This window comes from Branchiostoma lanceolatum, chromosome 10 (genome assembly GCF_035083965.1).
Source record: "Branchiostoma lanceolatum isolate klBraLanc5 chromosome 10, klBraLanc5.hap2, whole genome shotgun sequence".
Lineage (NCBI taxonomy): Eukaryota > Metazoa > Chordata > Leptocardii > Amphioxiformes > Branchiostomatidae > Branchiostoma > Branchiostoma lanceolatum.
The window spans coordinates 7,480,500-7,500,445 of NC_089731.1; the positions used below are offsets into that span (position 1 = coordinate 7,480,500).

General features: G+C 41.5%; 2 protein-coding genes across 4 annotated transcripts; both read right to left on the reverse strand.

The window, feature by feature from the left end:
• Positions 1 to 1,326: 1,326 nt before the first annotated feature.
• LOC136443341 (E3 ubiquitin-protein ligase TRAIP-like) lies at positions 1,327 to 11,036 on the reverse strand. Of its 3 annotated transcripts, none has more exons than XM_066440541.1 (16): positions 10,903 to 11,036; positions 10,070 to 10,325; positions 9,625 to 9,649; positions 8,939 to 9,074; positions 8,314 to 8,353; positions 7,772 to 7,899; positions 7,065 to 7,159; positions 6,745 to 6,858; positions 6,477 to 6,564; positions 5,827 to 5,916; positions 5,368 to 5,444; positions 4,630 to 4,764; positions 4,178 to 4,229; positions 3,738 to 3,833; positions 3,285 to 3,335; positions 1,327 to 2,561 (listed from the first exon to the last, which is right to left on the reverse strand). In XM_066440541.1, the coding sequence occupies exons 2-16, from the start codon at positions 10,134 to 10,136 to the stop codon at positions 2,445 to 2,447; spliced, it is 1,311 nt and encodes a 436-aa protein (XP_066296638.1). In that variant the 5' UTR covers positions 10,137 to 10,325; positions 10,903 to 11,036; the 3' UTR covers positions 1,327 to 2,444. The 3 variants fall into 3 exon arrangements, with proteins under 3 accessions (XP_066296638.1, XP_066296640.1, XP_066296639.1); XM_066440543.1 differs by having other exon boundaries at positions 10,958 to 11,032; XM_066440542.1 differs by lacking the exon at positions 10,903 to 11,036 and adding an exon at positions 10,769 to 10,895.
• A 3,952-nt stretch (positions 11,037 to 14,988) lies between these two features.
• Positions 14,989 to 19,305, reverse strand: LOC136443508 (uncharacterized). Its single transcript, XM_066440776.1, has 8 exons — positions 19,145 to 19,305; positions 18,844 to 18,867; positions 18,208 to 18,315; positions 17,621 to 17,718; positions 17,192 to 17,309; positions 16,678 to 16,851; positions 15,910 to 16,070; positions 14,989 to 15,452 (listed from the first exon to the last, which is right to left on the reverse strand). Exons 1-8 carry the CDS (start codon positions 19,245 to 19,247, stop codon positions 15,348 to 15,350), a joined length of 891 nt encoding a protein of 296 aa, XP_066296873.1. The 5' UTR covers positions 19,248 to 19,305; the 3' UTR covers positions 14,989 to 15,347.
• Positions 19,306 to 19,946: the final 641 nt, after the last annotated feature.

Here is a 19,946-nt window from a genome sequence, read left to right on the forward strand (position 1 = left end):
CTCTTTGATTTTCACTTAGACTATGGGGGATTTTGAGATGTGGATTTATAGACACCGAAGCGTCTCCGTTAATGACAAGGTAAAAGCTACTTATCTTCTATTCAGTTCCGCTGAGAGCCTAACATATTTACCACTAGTTTCAAAGGTCATCATCAGAGACTGGCCTTGAGGGCAAGGACAATGTAATGTCAGATGTCCAGTGCCCTTGGAAACGTCCCAATGATGATCATATGTTCCTTTCAAGTAGCCCTTACCTTATTACAGCTATCTCGTTGAGTCCACTGCACTACTTGGCGTTTTATATGTGTGTGAGATGGTGGCAATCATTTCAAGGCAAGCTACATATATCTTAACGGTGAATTACACTGTCCTTGGTGCTGAACACGTACACAAGGGTGAATTGTGCTGTCCTTGGTGCTGAACCCGTACACAACGGTGGATTGTGCTGTCCTTGGTACTGAACACGTACACAACGGTGGATTGTGCTGTCCTTGGAGCTGAACACGTACACAAGGGTGAATTGTGCTGTCCTTGGTGCTGAACACGTACACAAGGGTGAATTGTGCTGACACGTACACAAGGGTGAATTGTGCTGACACGTACACAAGGGTGAATTGTGCTGTCCTTGGTGCTGAACACGTACACAAGGGTGAATTGTGCTGACACGTACACAAGGGTGAATTGTGCTGACACGTACACAAGGGTGAATTGTGCTGTCCTTGGTGCTGAACACGTACACAAGGGTGAATTGTGCTGTCCTTGGTGCTGAACACGTACACAACGGTGAATTGTGCTGTCCTTGGTGCTGAACCCATACACAAGGGTGGATTGTGCTGTCCGTGGTGCTGAACACGTACATAATGGCGAATTGTGCTGTCATTGGTGCTTAACTCGTAGACAAGGGTTAATTGCCCTGTCCTTGGTGCTGAACGTACTGTCCCTCGCATCGAACGCTGTTTCTGAGTACCATTGATAAGTCTGATAGCTTGGCATGGATTCATTCCTCTGCCTTGTAATCTCAATCACTTTGTAGTGCTTTAGCAATCTTTCAAGAACACTCAACAGTCCAGAACGAGAGACAGATCTCATCAACGTTATCAGCAGCACTCTTTCAACAAGAACCGTTAGCTCAATATTGAATAGAAATTCTAGAATTATCATAGAATAATCAATGTGTACTGCACTTGGCAGCTCAAAAACGTGTCTTGTTGGGCAGACTTCACTGTATGTCAGCCATTGATTCAAATACATAAATAGATTCTAAAAAATAGGTTTAAACAAAATAATGTCAAACTGAAATCAAACAGAATCATAATTAGATACTAGTACTGGTCATGATAAATCATCTTTAATGCAGTAGAAACTATCCTTTTAAAAGTATACAGTATGGTTGCACATTTCCACATAAACAGTCAATGGTGGCATCTGAAAACAGTAGTCATTTGCCAGAAATACGTTTTGGCTCCTTAATACAAGAACATGTATACAACTTCACGTAATAAACACATTTTGGTACTCTACACATCAACAGTTTTCTCATACATAAGTTACAACCATGCTCTTGAAAACGATAATAACTAGGACTGTACACTGAACAGTCTCTGTGACAAAAATATAAATATGCACCTTTTGTTATGAAACGATCATAGTTCGAGTCTCCTAATATCAGGCCTACAAAGAACAGTTTTATATACAAATGTACATGACAAAATTCTCACTGATGTCCTTGCTCATCTTGGTTCATACATGTATAATGTTTATCTGTTCAAGATTATGTTTTAAGCTGCCCCTCTCAATTGACAGTCAAGTATCCTAGCATCCACCATGAGGATCATAGCAAAGAAAGTTCATGAATCTGACTGGTGAATCAATAAGTATGCAGTTTTCAAACTAGAACGGCAGCCCATCAAATGTTTGAATCTCTAAATCTGGCAAACCCACTTACATGTACATAGCTCAAAGAAAATCGAAGAACAAGATATGTCAGTTGGGCAGAGGTATTGAGTTGATGCATTACTGGTGGGAATACAGAAAGGACCAAATTTTTCTAAGTCACATGCTTCAAGATAAGTTATAGAAAGGACAGAAGTGAGTGAATCCCAAGTCTTATTTTCTGTGCTTTCAGACAAGTAGGCCGATGTGCTCAACCCAAAGTCTATGTTCCAACAGCAAAAGAAGTTTGAGACATTTAGGGAATGTTGGCGTTCACTTCAGTTTCAAGACAAATAGGCCTATGTGCTCTCTAACACACAGTCCTTGGCCAGTGTTCCAACAGCAAAAGAAGTTTGGGACATTTAGGGAATGTTGGAGTTCACTTTAGCTTCAAATAGGCCTATGGCTATGTGCTCTCTAACATGGTCTTAAGCACGTATAGCAACAGCAAAAGAAGCTCAAAACATCTAGAGATGTTGGAAGTTCATCCCGGAAAGACAGATTTGTCAGCTTTATAAGGTGATGAAGTCATCCATGCTGGGGAGGGCGGGGTCCTTGGTCAGCCCCGACGCACGACTTCTGCTGACGAACTTGGACTTCTTGGGCAGCGGCTTCCCTATTCTGGGTTGCTGTTGGACATGATTAAGGGTTTTTCGTGTAACTTTTGATAATCACATGTAGGATCTTAGTTTGGAATATTCTCTTCAGTAAATGCTGTTGGACTGTGGATTCAGTCCACATTCCATTCATTTTTACTAAGTAACACAATCATGTTGATAACAATGAAAATTTACATCTTAATATGTTGGACTTTATTAACTTTGGGTGTTCTCGAATGAATGTATGAGTGACTGGTTTACTATTTCAGTAATGAAATCACAATAAAATCACACAATCAATGACATACCATTGTAGCTACAAAGGTGCTGAATGAAGGCATGATTTACAGTTACAAAATTTCTTGTATGAGTGTAAACTTGAGAACCTTGGTTGAAATCTTTTGTTCAGTACATGCTGTTGGATTGTCAATCTGAATTCAGTACTCTTTTCAATCATTTATAATATCAAGTAACACGATTTATTGAAAACAATGCAAAATATGATATATCTGTGTATGAAGAACCTTCCATTTAGCACCTGAAAACTAAGAAAATCTTTCTTTTGGCCTACAGTACACAGAGATAATATATCACATTGGAACTACTAATGTTGTATTTGAGACTATCAGTGTCCTCAAACGTGACTCTAATTCTTAATAGCCTTAATTCTATGTTGTATTTTAGACTTAGAATTAAGGCTATTAAGAGTTAGAGTCACTTTTGAGGACAGCGAATACAGTATGAAAAGGATACCAGGTTGAGAATCTTCTCATGACCTCCCATGCCATTGTAACCTTTGTTGACCTGAAACAGAAAAACAGTTAGTACAATGTTCAGTTCCGTTCATCCTCAATGAGGTGACACTTTTAAAAATGTCTCCACATGTTCCTGTTGCACATGACAGATCAGAGTTTTCATCTTTAAGACCAACATTCTCTTATGTTCTTGAGTGTCAACCATGGGTGACCACGCCTACACTTCTCATCGGTTTCCAAAGATGAACCATGCTTGCCATTTCCTCGTGGCCCATAACATGGCCGGCCAGAGACAACATGACTGTAGTAAAATGACTGTCAAAATATGAGCAGTCTAATCATGAAACGAAGAAGATTTCTGGGCTTATTTCACCACTGCATCACATTTGAGGGGTCTAGAGCATAATCTGTATTAAAAGCGAGTGTTTCTAGACAAAACTTTCTAACTCACAGCCCCAAATCTGTGGTTGGTTTCCCTGATGGTTCTGCCTCCCATTTGATGGTGCATGTACGGGCTGAGATCCAAGTTTCCTATGTCCCGCAGGTCCTACAAACAACAGGCAGAAATACAGACAATGTCACCTTAAGCTTATACAAGATTCCATACAAGGTATACTTAGTAAAGCAGATACATGTTGAAATTTTACATACTGTATATCCTTAACATACTGAAAACTTAATTGTGCCAAAAAACACACACGGATTCGGTGCACCAATGAGCCAACATCTAGATATTTGCCACAAAAAGCCGTAAAATTCATTTTTGATTCTTATTTTCATCATTAAAATAGACAGACAACACAATCAACCCTTTATCCAGTGATCCTTTTGTGAGTTATTGTATGTGTGCTGTATCTAATATCCGACCTACAGACACAATTCATGCCTTACTTTTTTCACAGTTTCTGCAACAGATGTTGTTTTGACTGGCTTCCAATCAAACCTGAAGGACGGAAATAACAAGAAAATTGGATCAAAGCTGTATATACATATCAAATCATATGGCATTTCCTAGCTTTGAACAGTGTAGCTTAGGGAGTTGAAACATCTGGGAGTTGGTACAGCTGTCCTATAGCGCTATCTAAAATGGCAAGTAATATTGTCTTTTGGTCTCATCCTCTTTTTCAGTTTCAATTGCATGTAAGCCTACTACAACATATTTCAGTTAAAATATACTTCAAACATACCAACAGTGAATATCTTTACACCAGACAAACCATGATGTTTTTTTCTAACCCATATTTGACATAAATAAAACAAAGGAAACAAACTTACTTGATCTTTTAGATCCTTCACTTAACTAACATCAATGTAATGTATAATTTAACAATACACAAACATACTCTTTCTTTTCTCTGTTAAGCCTGGCATTGTTTTTCTTCTGGGTGAAGATCTCCTCGGGAGTGACTGGCATGATGGCTTCATCCAGGTAGATAGCACCATCCAGGCAGGGCTTTTTTACTAGAAGGGGGGCTGGACTGTAGAAAAATAGAATGACATGTTGTTGAAATGCATTAAAAATATCACATGCATATCAAGGATAGAAAGATTGTTACAAAATCAAGTGATAGTATTCAATGGAAGGTCAATAAGAAGGCTGCATGGATTATATCAGAAATGCTACTCCAGTCAAGGATAAGGGGGGATACTAGACGACTTCTTGGAGCGGTGACATTTATTTTTTGGTGGTAGCGCTGATACGAGATGTTTTACATGGGCCAAGGTTCTCTAATGTCGGCTTAGGGAGTTATGTCGCCGAGGGAGGATCGCCTCTCCAATCCTCTCTCGGCGACATAACTCCTTAAGCCGGCATAAGAGAACCTTGGCCAGTGTAAAAAATTGCATATCAGCGCTACCCCACCTCCAAATAAATGCTGCTGCTCCAAGAAGTCTGCAAAGGAGGCTGGGGGATACAAGCTTAGTCATGTTTGGGACCGCATTCTTCCCACTGCAGCGCCAGCTAGCAGTGAGAAGTAGAACTACAGCCAGTATTGCCCTGCTTGAGGAAGGGAGCAGAAGGACTACTGAAACATTGGCTGGTTAACATCTATTGGTTGTATGCATAGGTAGTTGTGTTTCACCTCTCTAGCAGAAGTCGTTTTGCTGTAGCTCTGCTGCCTGGTGTAGCTTTCCCCTCTGCTAGCTCCTGCTTCAACATCTATAAAAAAAACAATAAGCAAAACTTATGTCAGATATGTTGCCTGTTCTGTTTTATTAATAGATTACAGAAAATTTAATACTGGAAATGTACATTTGTACATGTACAGTTATGTACATTTAAGAAATGTGAGTTGGAGCTCTTTGATGAACATGTAGTCATTTGATCAATCCACTGTTTTATGTTCAATCAATTGCCATACAATTTGCTTGATAAAGGAGACAGCATGCAATGGGAAAAGTACATATAACGAATCAGACAATGGCTGTTCAGAAACGGAGAAAAAAAGGAGTGGAAACTTTTAAACTTGTTCACCATTGTAAAACTTGATAAGAATGTTCATGAAAAATAAGTGTTAAAGAATATGTAAATTTGTTGAGACCTTATTCTTTGCCATGAGGTTCTGAATCTGCTGCTTGGCATCCCTGATTTGGTCCTTGGTGATCTCCAGTTCTTTAGATGTGTCTGCACACTGCATGGTACAGCAAAGAAAATGTGGTAAGACAAACATTACCTTCATAACTCTGTGTTCAAGAAAGTTGATATTACAGAACAGAGTGTGGTGATGACAAATCTAAAAGTTCTCAAAACTGTGTTGATCCAATCAAAGACATCATACGCCAAAAATAGTTACTCAAGCAACTGGATCAAATTTTGGAACAGTCAGATATTTCAGACAGCATCCACTGTCTTTTGTCTGTCTGAAACATCTGACTGTTTCAAAATTTTATCCAGTTGCTTGAGTAGTAATTTTTGGCGTAATTCTTATTACCTGGATGTCTAACCTTCATCAACGTATCAAGGACATTATTAGCCTGACGAATCACACTCCTAGTGGCCAGCCGGTCCTGTGACCGCCAGTAACCTCCGGCCGAGAGTGTGTAAACACAGGCTAGGACATTATATAATGTCCTTGATCCACCCATACATGTATGCCATAATGACCTCAACCAAAGAGGTTGTGTTTTCATTAGCATTTGTTTCCAACATTTCATTTTAAATTCTATGAATTGAACTGACAAATACACAAACCTGCACTCTTTTTGAGGACAACTCCTTTCTATATCTCTCAGCTTCGTCAGCACTCTTTTTTCGCAGTTCTTTCAATTTCTCGTGTTCCCTGAAAAGCAAACGATTAGTTTACAGTCTATATAAAACCCTACGTCACATTTCAAAATGATGAATGCATATCTCTAACATGTACAAGCTGGGGCTGACTCTGGGATGGAACCCACACACACAGAATTTCTAAAAAAAGGCCAAAGGCGCACGAAATGATATCAGAACTAGAATAACTTACTTTTTCAAGACAGTTAGGTGTCTTGCCAGGCTCTTGGCTGACTCCACCCCCTCCCCCATGTCTTGAATCATGTCCTCCGCCTCACTTGAACTTCCCTTGATTAGCAATTGTAATCTTTGGGAACATCGAATGTGAACATACAAAATCTAATATTAGTCCTTGAGAGTCAATCCAGAAGATTCAGTGACAATGGTCAAATGAAAGAGAAAATGCTGCAACATATTAAAAAATGTATACGAAATGTAGAAGAGGCTGTAAGATTATACATGTAGAAAAATATGGTAAAAAGAAAAGAGTGAAAGAGTAAGAAAGATTCCTACCTTTCCAGCTCTACAAGTTTCTTCCTGAGCTTCTTGGCATCAGCCTCCGCCTGCAGTGCCTGCTTCTTGTGGATATCCACCAGCTTCATTTGTTGCTATGGCAGGAAGAAAGGTCATGTTTCAGAATCTAAGATACAAAACTATAATGGCAATACACATCTGACATGCAGAACGGCATACAGGAAGCAGTCCTTCTTCCCAAGAACGATCCGCAGTTGCCCTTAGCCTAACCATTGACATGTACATAATCCACCACCCTCCCCTTTCCCAACCCCTGGTCTGTTATACTCTACATCCCCACTTCCAACCTGCAGTAGACCTCCCCAGAAAGGTAGCATAATCTTCATCATGCTGAAGGAGGCTACCTTAACAGAAAGAAGAAGACCCCCCTTCCCAACAACATGCTCCTGTGAGAAAACGGTAGTGATCTATGATATGACAACACTTAAAACAAGCAGTAAAACAAGATAAATCAAAAAGATGTTGTGAGCCATATTTGTGAATTCTCAATACATGAATTGTGATACAACTTTACAAGTACTTGTATCACAAATGGGAGTTCAAATGTGAGTATATCATTCGCAAAATCAAGCTTTTCTTGGTACGAAAGAAAACCGTAACACAAAAACACATCTTTGCTATGTCACAATTTCATGGTAAAGACGCAACACAAACGATTTAAGCAAATGATTTAAGATTTACAGTACCTTGAGAGTCTTGTTTTTGTCCTGCTCATCTTGCAGCTGTTCTGACAGCTCGTTCAGCGTGACCCTGATGGTGACGAGTCTGTCCTCCAACTTATCCTTCTCTTTGGACAAGTCACGCTTCTCCTTATCTATAACAACAACATCACAACAAAAGATTGCTTCAAGGGTACTGTAATTCACTTTAATCTTCACGGTAGCAAATCTCACGGTGTAAAGAAACTTCACGGTGGCGGCAAGTGATTTACAGAATGAATGTGTAAAGGAATCATAAATAATAACGACAGGTTTTTTTTCACGGTGATGATATGTTCACAGAGGTGACCGTGAAGACAGTGAACTTAAAGTTACAGTGAAAGAAACAAGAACTACAGTGCCTAGTATATTTTCTTTGTTGTATTGCTGTGTGAAAGTTCTGTTACAATTCAAATGCAGAAGAGGCCTCTTAATCAGAATTGAAACAATAGTCCTTCACTTTATTCATGAGTATTAAGAGAGGATTAGGGAAGATTTGATAGAACTTATCATAGATATTATAACCGTACCTTTTACACTGAGTTTTGCCTTTGCAGCTGTCAACTCATTCTGTAAAAAGGAATAATGAAAAGACATTCATAAAATTCATAGTCACCATTAGTCAAAACTTTCATCTGAACAATCTGACAAATGAAATGTCAATTTCTGTACATGAAATACAAGAGTATCATATGAAACTGCACAGTACATGATTATCTAACTTTAACTTAATACTTTAAAGCCTATAAACTTTACATTTCATTAGTAACTTTTAAAAGTGTACTGTGAATTATGCTTGGATTTAAACAATTTTCTGTAACACAAGCTGTTCGGACACCTAGAAACAATATATCTACCTTCAGCTCAATCCTTTTGATTTTCAAAGTTAGGGTGTTTCTCCCAATATTTCCTAGTAATTTTGATGAAAACTCAAGATTTCAATAATTTTAGACAGGATGTAAAGCTGAAGTTGCAGGAAATAACTGTCTTGAGTCTGGGAAAGGGAAAATGCAACAGACCCCCCCCCCCCCTCACGACACGCATCATACATATATGCATGCTTGGCACCCTCCCTCCATCCTACTCTACTAGTATATATCTGGGGAGATCCCTGATATATACATATATATATTAATACAGCCATCAGGCACTTACTCTTAGCTGACTTGGGTCTTCCACCTCCTCATCAGGCTGGTCAAAGAACAGCTTGCTGATGACGCTGCGTGCTGTGACTCTTGTACGGCACTGAGGGCAGGAGTTCCCATTCGGCGTCCCCAGCCACCGTGTCAAACTGAACATAAAAACACATATCAAAGTAACATATTAAAGTAAACACTAAAACAGCAAGCTTATCATATCCTGGTTCTTAATATCATGCAACTTAGCAGTTACTAAAGTAACTTGACACTCATTATATATGACATTTTGGAAATCTATCCGGTTCTTAAGTAACTGATACTTTGCATGCCATATCTTATCACCTGGATGTCTAATATTCATCAAAGTATCCTGTTTGTTTAATAATGACTGTGGAAACAGTACAGTTTGTATTTCTTGTGCAAAAATAAGGCCACACTATTCTTTTTCCTTGCATGACATTTCAAAGTAGAAAAATTAAGTGAGAACTAAATTGTTAACATAAAAATGGAGACCTGGGAAAAAGACTTTTGTTTGACTACTAGTACTGGTATAGTCATTCCCTGAAACTTAGTTTAGTGTGTGTACTGTTTTTGTAGCTTGAAGTTGCACATTTTGGTGGCAGCATCCTGTATCAAACCTTTGGAATTTCAGTGATTTCTCAACTGTGTCAAGGAAACTGTTCTACTTCAACTTCTACTCACCAGGCCTCGTGGAAAGTATGCCCACCTGAAGCAATTAGTTGTCAAGGTACATAAATAATGTGTTGTTTCATATTTAGATTATATTCTTGATTAACATAATACTACCCAAACAGACAAGACCAAGGATATTTATCATATACATGTATAGGAATTGTTTCATGCTCCAACACACTGTGAGTCACCCCCCATTTGGCTTCATACACAGTTGTGTGTTGATATACTGTACTGAACTAGTAGTTATATTACCGGCCACCATTGCATCCCTGCAAAGGTGGTGTGTTAATATAACTGTTATGCTAAATTTTGACTTTAGGGGAAAGTACTAGCCATGGTGATTGTTGCAGAGCTTTGATTGCTTGCAGTCTTAATGTACAAAACTAAAAGCAAGAAAAACATGCAACAGTTGCCAGTTACATTTATACCAGACATATCTGCAAAAGGATACAGGGTGTAGCTGAGATGGGGTTGTCATCAGTGAAGAGGTCGGTGCAGATGGTACACACTCCCCTCATGGTGACACAGTAGGACCCACAGTAGCACAACTACTAGTAGAGTCCTCAATTAGCGTATCATCAACTATAATCTATGTCTGTATACATGGTCTTCAGACTCAGAGTCAATGTCTAACTTCTTGATGTTGTTGTTGTGGCTCTTGTTTGAGTATTTCCACCCGAATGTCTTCCTGATGAATCTCTTTGGTGCTGAAAAGAATTATTCATAATGAATGATTGACTTGCATGGGGACTAAATTAACATAACACTAGCCAGGATGCCAGACTGTTTCCAGGGCAAGCTCCTTGGCTTTTGGGCCAACCTCGCCCCGACTTTACATTACTACAGGTCCCAGAGTTAGACCCCCAGCAGGGCATATGTTGGCCCGGGCTGGAGTCATAGGAACAGTCTGGTATCCAGGCTAACATTACACATGTTGTATGTGCATACTATTTTCCTATCAAACTAACGACTGCATAGTGCATACGGTTACTTACCATGCAGTATCATTTTTACAGCAAAGAACTTTAATTTTAAGGAATTATGATAACATTTCCTAACGTAGTTGCTGCAACGTAGTTAAGTGACAACAATTATCTCGTTAAGGAACAAATAGTATACAACTTAAACCTCCTTACATAACACAACTCACATGGAAAAATTATGGGGGAGGGGGGCAGAAGTCTTAGTTCGGTCAGTCGTGGCGCTCGTTGATTCGCACTGCAGGCTGCGAAAATGTGCCTAATGCGTCTGTAATATTTCATATAGACACTAATAATTTCATACCTGGGTATTTTACAGCGAAAAAAGGGCTCCCTCACCAAAAGCTTGAGCTACAAACCTGTCGCTTTTTGCGGACAAAATTTACTCTGTTTGAAAATGGCGGCCGAGACAAACTCTCGTTCGGGAACTCACGCTAAACGAAACATCGCGAGACTTGAATCATCAAAATCTCAAAGCAGATGTTGGGAGGCAAAATCGTTACTTTTTCCTAGTTGCCGGTTTCTGTCACAAACCGCCTGTTGCGTCCACGGTGAAATTTAAGAAAAAAAGGTTTACATCCTTTGGGAATGGAATGCATTTTGAACTTGCATCATCATAACTTATATTTTGATATTTTCAACTTGATTTGAAGAAAACTTTTTTCAATATAATGGATATTTTAATTGATCTCCAGAGTCAGTCAAATGACTGCACGGACGACTCCTATGTCGAAATATAGAATAGTGCCAATACTCCTCACCATATAGATATTTGACGCTTTGAAATAGCACGAATCCTACATTCTGTGAACTTTAAACGATTTCATAAAGCTTCGTTATAGTGTACAAGTATGATCACGTATCTGTAATAGTATAGAAAACCTTGGACTAAAAACTAGGCATGGACAGGTTACCTTTCACATCATCAAAACATAGCACATATCAATAACAAGTAAAGGAGGTTGACTGCATCTAACATTGGCTGTTAATGTTATCCGATTTCCCGTGATACATCGTAGCTGTAACAAAATCATATCGATATCTTACCTTTAATCCGGTCCCCTCTGCTACCAAGGTGACGTACTGTGAATCAGCGGTTTCACTGGGCCATCTTCGGTCTTTAGTAGGGGCGATGCAGTTACTAAGCGTCTCTGTCCTGCCATTATATTGCCGCCATCTATATAACGTTATCCTCGCACCTCTTCCTGATGACAGCATCGTAATGCTCCGTACCCCTCCTGGCGAAGTATGACAGTACCACAGGAGTACCGGACTCGTTGCCGCCGTCAGGTTCAATAGAAATGGTCGGCTGGTTGGGTTTACTCGTGATGAGGGTGACTCTCCTTGACGTGAAGTTCGCCAGGGCATGCGGCAAGGCATCGGCCAAGTCCGAGGACCATTGGCCCTCCACGGACAACCTCTTCAGCTGCTGCCAGAACGCCTGTGGACCGCCTACGAGGAACGGGATGTAGAACTCGGCCTGGGACTGGATGTACTCCACCAGATCTTGTCGCAGCATCTGTGCTGTGGTGGTGACCCGTGGCTCTCCTCTACAGAGTTGTCTAGAGGCTGCCCAAAAGAAGCAGTTACCGTCTCCAGGCACCCGGTCCCGCTCGTAACCTAGACTTGAGATCCGCTCCTCCAGAAGACGTTTGGCGCTCGGCTTCTTGAAGAATGTAGACTGCTTGTGACGGAGGGAGGGCTGGTGGACGACCATGAGAGGTCTGGGTTGCTCGGTTGCCTGGTCTTCAACCGCTATAGGATCTATTGCCTTAGATATGTGGGAAGATGGATCCTCACCACCCGCAATTCGCGGACTCGTTGCCTCGTCTGTGCCAACCACATTTCGCGGGGTAGTTGCCTCGTCTGTGCCAACCACAATTTGCGGGGTAGTTGCCTCGTCTGTGCCAACCACAATTTGCGGGGTAGTTGCCTCGTCTGTGCCAACCACAATTTGCGGGGTCGTTGCCTCGTCTGTGCCAACCACAATGCGCGGGGTCGTTGCCTCGTCTGTGCCGACCACAATTCGCGGGGACGTCGTTGCCTCGTCTGTGTCAACCACAATTCGCGGGGACGTCGTTGCCTCGTCTGTGCCAATCACAATTCGCGGGGTCGTTGCCTCGTCTGTGCCAACCACAATTTGCGAAGTCGTTACCTCGGCTATGTAAGGGGCAACTCTATTGGACCTTTTTTGGAAACATTTGACAATTTTTGTTTGAAGTTTCCTAGCCTGCTTTTTTGCCCGGGTAGCTAACCTGCATTCAGAGAAAAGACTGTCATTACGGTTTTGTTTTCCTACATACACGGAGAGAAGAATGCGAGGTGGAAGAAGAAACGGAGAAAGACAGGAATCGGCATCAGATGATACGACGATGCATGACTGTTTGATAGGTGCAATTAATTCGATTATGGAATCATGAAACATAACTAAATGATATCTTATGTCTGGTTAAAGATCACGTGCAACAACAGTTGTAAACTGTGACCAACCCCGTCGTCATGTTTTTCTTTCGGCGCTATATGTTTTGCTTATCGCCCTCCTCGTGCGGACTTGTTTCTCATTTGATAGTCTTTACGATCATACTGATATAAAATTGCAATTTTTCTACACAGAAACTAACGCCTAGATGTTTTCCAGGAACACTGAATCAACAAAGCAGATCCTAAATCTAAGTCAAACATTCATATGGTACTATGAATCCAACTTGACATAACTGCACATCTACCAAGGTGACAATGTAACAGTTTTGAAAACTTTGCTGTCATGTTGTTCAGTCTGAAACCCACTTACCTGGTTTTGTACAGGATTTGAGGAGCGACCTCTGCTTCCGCTGGCTTAACCTTAAATTTTGACCAATTACAACCCATATTGATGGCGTTTATGGACACTGTAAAACTCTAAATCTTCACGAAGTTTCACAGAAAGAGTTTTTCAGTGAAAGGGCTCTTCGTCTCGCATTTGTTTACTTTCTCAGGGTTGCGACGTTCCACAGGAACGGTTGTGACGTTCCGGAACAACTTTCACTTATAGCGAGTTCCCGGAATGCATTGCGCGGTCACTGAGTCATCCACCAACGTTGTTGAATTAGTTTGAAGACAATTCTTCCATCTGTTCTATCATCATCAAATTGCTTTGTTCAGTGTTTCTTTGGAGTTGCTAGTTAGGATATGGGGTTACCCATCGCTATCGCTGACATTTGTTTCATTCATGATAATTTCCCTTCATTCTCATCTACGGAGAAAGAGTATTAATATGAAGCACCCGATCAGTGGCTCATTACAAACAGATGAAATAACAAGAATGCCTAGTTTATCACGAAATATATCTGGTCTATACGTAGTTACAATCTCTTGATATGCAGCGCCTCCCCCTCATGCCAGCTGGAACTAGCCAGCCACGGAAGACTTTGCGCGGTTATGACTGCAAACCTAACGTTCTACAGGTCGATATGAAGAGAAGAACTTAATCGCGTGACAGTTGTATGGTACAATGTATGGCAACGTACGTACACGAAAGTCGAACTATTGCTAATAGTCGATACATAAAAAGAACTGGTCAAATATATGACTAATAGTAGAAATAATCTATAAAATAACGTGCATGCTAACGCTCTAAAACAGTGCGCCAAGCACTTTGATTACTTCTGCAGGGGTCATATTTCCAAATCGGGACCCGACCGGGCTGTTTTAGAAAAAAAGAATGGAAAAAACTCAAGAATATAAAATGATTCACGGTAAGGGGTACTTTTTTTACGTATTGTGTGTTTTGCTGTCTTTTGTATTTTTCGTTCCCGCAAGCTACCCGGCCGGGCCCCGCTTTGGAAATGTGACCCTGGCATTCCTCAGGGTGGATGGTGGACGTCGGGACGCGACACTTGTATTGTTTTAAATCAGCCGTAGTTGATGACGTTATGTTGCTAACATGTATAACATTACATCACTGTCTATCACTTCAATGACTGATGGGACAATGTCAATATCTGTAGCTCTCGTCATGTTATCTCCATAAAAAATGGAGATATAGTTTGGTGTGTCTGTGTGCCTGTGTGTGTTTCCGCACTACTGTAGTCAGCGTAACTCAAGAACTCTTGATGGATTACAATGATATTTAGTATGTGGGCGGGTGTTGTGAAGCCAATAGTCAAGATAGATTTTGGGCCCCCTGGTATGTGACCTTGATACTGCAGCAGAACTTCCGTTTTTGTATCTTTTGACCTGGAAGTTCCGTTGTTCTTGATTTTTGGGTGGCTGATAGCTTGTGACGTAATAAAGAAGTGGTGTAGGTCTGTATCTCCATGATACAAGCTATCAGCCACCCATTCATATATATAAATATATATACATATATTAATAGCCTTCACAGTAAGGTAACAACACAGACAGGTCCCACTGACATCGCTTTGATTGTATTTGAAGTAAAAGTTCCGTTTGAACACTGAGGTATAACTGCTATACAAAGGCTTCTGAAAGATTCGCTTCACATCTGGATAGTAGGGTAACAAGTTATACTCGATGGTCTCGATGGATAACAGACCCGTGTTTTTTTCCTTCTCTTTGACATCAGCTTCACCATATGATTACTATTGGGTCACATGCTTAATGACAAATGTCTGTGTACAACCCAGGTTTCAATCTATCTTGAATATCGAACGAGCGGGTTAAGACAGATCAAGAAATACACGACGTGAATTTCTTCACCGCACGCGGAGTGGTAGACGTGCAGTCTGCTGTAGCGTTGTTGTCTCGTCTCTAACAGAAGTTGGAGCTGGGTGAATCATCCAAGTAGACATGCAGGGTGGCGAGACCACGCTGGACATGCTCGTCGAAACAGGGCGGCTTCTGCGCGAAGAACAACTACGCCAAAACAAAACAGTCTGTTAATTCAAGAAAAGGACACAAAGTAGCTTTGTTTATACATAGATTGTTATGCACTTTGGATCAAAAGAAAACGATCAAAAGAGACGTGTCTATCTGGAAATTGGTCACTTTTCCCTTGTCCCACGATAAACATTTTTTTTTCTGTATCGGTGCCCATTCTTTCAAAAATACGCTATTGTTTTAGCGATCGTGATATGTTTTCCTGCCATGGACACAAATTCTGATACAGCAATCACGTACAAGAACAGCCAGAAAATCAAACAACCCAAAATATCATAAATTCAATTCAATTCAATCTTCATAGAACAAACTCGCAGACATACTGATCATGAGTCTGAATTGTGATGCTCTGACAAAATCTCGGTAAGCACTGCAGCTAATCTACTTATCCATTATCAAAAGTTTTAAAAAAAACACAACAAAAAGCACTCACGCTGAGTGCGCCTGTCGGAGGGCTCTCGTAGCGGGGGCTGACCAGCTCGGTGTTGATGTTCCAGCCGAACCCGTTCAGCTTCCCGTCGTTGTACAGCAGGAACACCGGGTAGAAGTCGTCGCAGTTCATGTCCGGGCTAAACTTGTACCAGTAGTGCTGACCTGCGGGGGGATAAAAAAAAGGACTCTGACTGCGATATGACTGCGATACATCGATCTGAAGATGAGGTACAGTCAGCAGGTACCAATCTGAGTAACGTGGCTGTTGTGGTGCCTTGTTTTAACGTGCCTATCAGTTTGTGGCCCTTCCGAAAGACGAATGCAGCTCCAACAATATATTCTTCCCTGGATTCGTACCGGGGTCTCCCAGTAACTACTTGGAACCAGGAGCTCAACTGTGACATTGTGTGGAGCTTCTACAGGGACATTAAGTCAAATTGGTACTATTGCTACGGATGACACCGTCGGCGCTAACCCTGGGAATATCCAGCAGGGCCAGGGATCAAGGAGTACTTGTTTTCTAACACACCTGCTCTATGTGAGTGAAGATCTGTTGTGTCAATAAAGATCTGCGTGAAATATCGCACCTCGCGATTTCTAGAGAAAAGGCAGTGTTATTTTTGACATCATGCAAACGATGGCTAACTCATTGTAATGTTGAGTGGTCCGCAATATCAGCTTGTCTGTCTGGCGTTCCACTGTGTGTTGTATTGTATTGTATTGTATTGTATGGTTGCAATTTCTGAAAAGATAAAGATGGCTAACTCACCCATGGCCCAGAAGCACTCGCCCCTGGTCCAGTCTGTCCCCTGCACGTCGGCCTGCTGTAGCGGTGCGGACATGATGTCTGCAGTGGAGTTCGGGCCGGTCTGGATGTACAGTCCAGTCCCCGTGCCTTCCTCCTGATACTCGTCATCGGTACGACCCTCGCCACAGATCCTGCCTGTTGTGGTAACGAATTGACTTCTAGGTTTGACATGTAGTCATATTTCATATAGATATCCTTACCCTAATGCACGGGACTCACCAAAAGTCGTGAATGCCTGTTGAATATGGTTATGTTCACTTCGGGCAAATCCCATTTTTTCTGCAGTAAACAAGTTTGAATTACACAAAGATGCGTGTAGATGCTGTTAGAAAATAGTCGCCAGAGATGTTTTGCGGGATAGTTTTTTGTGCTTAGTACGTTAACATTATACTTTATAGTCTGTCAAGTGTCAACTATGATGCAAAGAAATGTAATTACTAGGCTAACAAAATAATCCAGGTGCATTGATACTCACTTGGCTGGATGAAATAGGCGGTGAGCAGTAGCATGTCCTTGCTCTCGTCCTCTATCCACGGCGGAGTGATTCGTGCGGGCGGGATGCTGCCGTCAGAGGGCAGTTCACTCTTGTACACCTGCGCGATGCACAGGAAGGTGAACAACAAGACATGTTTTCACAAAATCTTATGATTAGATGAGCGGATTTCACTGATTTGGACAAAAACGTAATTTAAAAAAAGAGGAATTTGTAGATTTATGCTAATCTTCCTTGAAAACTCAACACCGTTGATTACATGCACGTCATGCCAAGTTTAATTTCATGATGACGTTTAACCCTTGAATATCCCAAGATACAACTACCGGTATCCGGATGTTCGTTTGCTTTGACACTAGGTGATCACTAACATCACAAGTTCAAGTTTGACCGGCTAACCCTGACACTCACCCCCATCTGCATCCCGGCGATGAAGCCGTTCTTGTCGAACAGCAGGATGACCGCCGGGTCAGTGTCCTTGATGTAGCGGAAACCCTGCCAGGTTCCAGCTGCAGAGAATCATCACAAAATGTCGCTATTTCCCACACACAAAAGAACTGTCCCCATTCTTGCATTTCATCGGGTAACGAAACACAGAAAATACCTTTCGTAAGTCATGAAATCGGTGCAGAGCGCTCGCATATAGATTCTGTGATTCCAGTGTCGGTACCTTGACCAATCACGTGACCGCTCCTTAAAATACAGTGTTGGGAAATATGCATGTATTGCATAGGAGTTAGTTAGCAACCCTTCCTCCGGGCCCGAGCCTAATGGTAGAGGGTACGAGCGTTATAATTTCGTTGTCGCTCACACGGCTTGCGTGCCAGTGGAAACGGTTGCAGTCCTTCGGAGAGGACGTTAACGTAGTAATATCAAACCGCAAAACTGGTGTGTAACGATCTGCGGCGGCTTACTGGTGATTCGGAACAAACAAACAAACAAACAAACAAACAAACAAACAAACAAACAAACAAACAAAAACAAAGTTTATCTCTAACCTGAGCATTTGTTCTGTCCGAACTGCGTCCATCCCATCTCGTCGGCCTTCTCCGTGGTTCGCGGCATGCTGTCGAAGTTGTCTCCGAACGGGTTGACTCCGAAGGTTACTGAATATTCAGAAAATCAAACTATCATCATATCTCATTCCTTTGTTGCTGGCACGGCGCACATGTTTTGAACTAACAAGCTATAATGTGTCATTTCAAGTTATCTCCTGCAATGGCCAGGTTTCAATAACTGGCTGTCATTTCTATTATGCAAAGTCTGTCCGCTTTGTAAACCTGAGTCGATCGACTTGCGCATGCAATGAGGGTTGCGTCATGTAACGTGTGATAGCATCAACGTACGACGAATCGATTAAATATTTGATCAGCATGTAGTATGTCACGTACACCTGAATTAAAACAGGGCTAAAACACGTGGGAAATGTACCGTCTATTGCAATGGAAATGGAAATGTACAAATCACATATTTACGATCTACTGAATGGAGATGCATGTTGTTACATTGCTCGAATACAAATAAACGATACTGTATCCACAGCGATAAAAATTCTATTCGTAACCCGTACCCTTGAAGTGGCATTCGCGTCTTGTTACGTGGTAACGATTGAGGAAGAAAAAAAAGTAATTTACCTTTTAAGCCGTCCCATGTCGCCTCTGCAATGAAAGAGACAGAGAAGTCAAATATTCGTGACGTCACAGAAGCGGTGGATTGCTAATTCCTTCACAAAGACTGGCCTTGGACAGTCGAAAATTTTGGTATGAACTGTAATTTCCAACACTAAAACTAGGAGTCCTCATTTTCGTGTTGGAAATTACAGTTGAACTTTGCTTCCGAACTCAAAAATGAATTAATTCGATGATGTAATTAACATGCACTTTAAATATGATGGGAAAATCAAAACACAATAAAGAGAAGAAAGCTGTTCTGTACGTGGTGTTCTGTCGTCGACATCAGGAGTGCTGAACCAGGAGGACCACCAGGACTGGGCGTCAGCAGCAGCCGCGCAGAGAAGGACGAGTACCAACAGCTTCATCTTCACAAGTACCGCGTGCAGCCGTGTGAGCTACAGACCCAGACGAGGTCACTGCAGCGGCTTTTAAACACTAATTACAGCTGAGCAAACCGTTTCCTGGGGGGGTCCCTCTTTTGCATGTGTATCAGGGTGCCGTCACGATGTTTTTATGTCGGCCATACGATTTTGCAAGTTACAAAGTGTCCACCCCGTGAGTCTGTTTCCAGCCAATGGTTGCACAGATTGGTAGGGACAATCGCTTGTCTCTCAGGATGGCGACCGTTGCCATGGAAACCAGTTGCTAGGCTGCAGCCTACGTGAATGACCTCAAACTTTTGATGGACGATAAGAAGAGCTTACGACACGAACAAAGTCCGTGCCTGGTGTTTTCGTCGCATAGACAAATGTTTTCATCCGTTGAGCCGGACATTAAGAACTGACTTCTTCAACACGATACTACTGATGCTTTTGTGTCCAACCAAGTTTATATACCCAGTTCAGCGTTATAAGAGCATCATCATAGAATGTCAATTATTAAAGCTTGAGTACAACTTCGCAATGGATCCTACGCACAGATTGTCAGGGTCGGTCAATAACCTCGTGGACTTAGACTAACGTACTTTGAATGTGCTACAGAACGGTGACCTTTCAGATTTTTAAGGACGCACTGCTCGAGGGCGCTACTGTTAAGACATGCACGAACACCAATCACAGTGAAAT

Bases quoted from the DNA above. Each gene is read 5' to 3' on its own strand.
- LOC136443508 (XM_066440776.1), bottom strand. From the start codon at position 19,247: ATGAAGCTGTTGGTACTCGTCCTTCTCTGCGCGGCTGCTGCTGACGCC. The intron at 17,310-17,620 runs GTGAGTGTCAGG...TGCATCGCGCAG, and splicing joins TCGCCGGGATGCAGATGGGG to GTGTACAAGAGTGAACTGCC. The intron at 16,071-16,677 runs GTGAGTTAGCCA...ATCCCCCCGCAG, and splicing joins CGAGTGCTTCTGGGCCATGG to GTCAGCACTACTGGTACAAG.
- LOC136443341 (XM_066440541.1), bottom strand. From the start codon at position 10,136: ATGAGGGGAGTGTGTACCATCTGCACCGACCTCTTCACTGATGACAAC. The intron at 7,160-7,771 runs GTACTGTAAATC...TTCCTGCCATAG, and splicing joins ACAAAAACAAGACTCTCAAG to CAACAAATGAAGCTGGTGGA. The intron at 3,834-4,177 runs GTAAGGCATGAA...TGTTGTTTGTAG, and splicing joins TTGCAGAAACTGTGAAAAAA to GACCTGCGGGACATAGGAAA.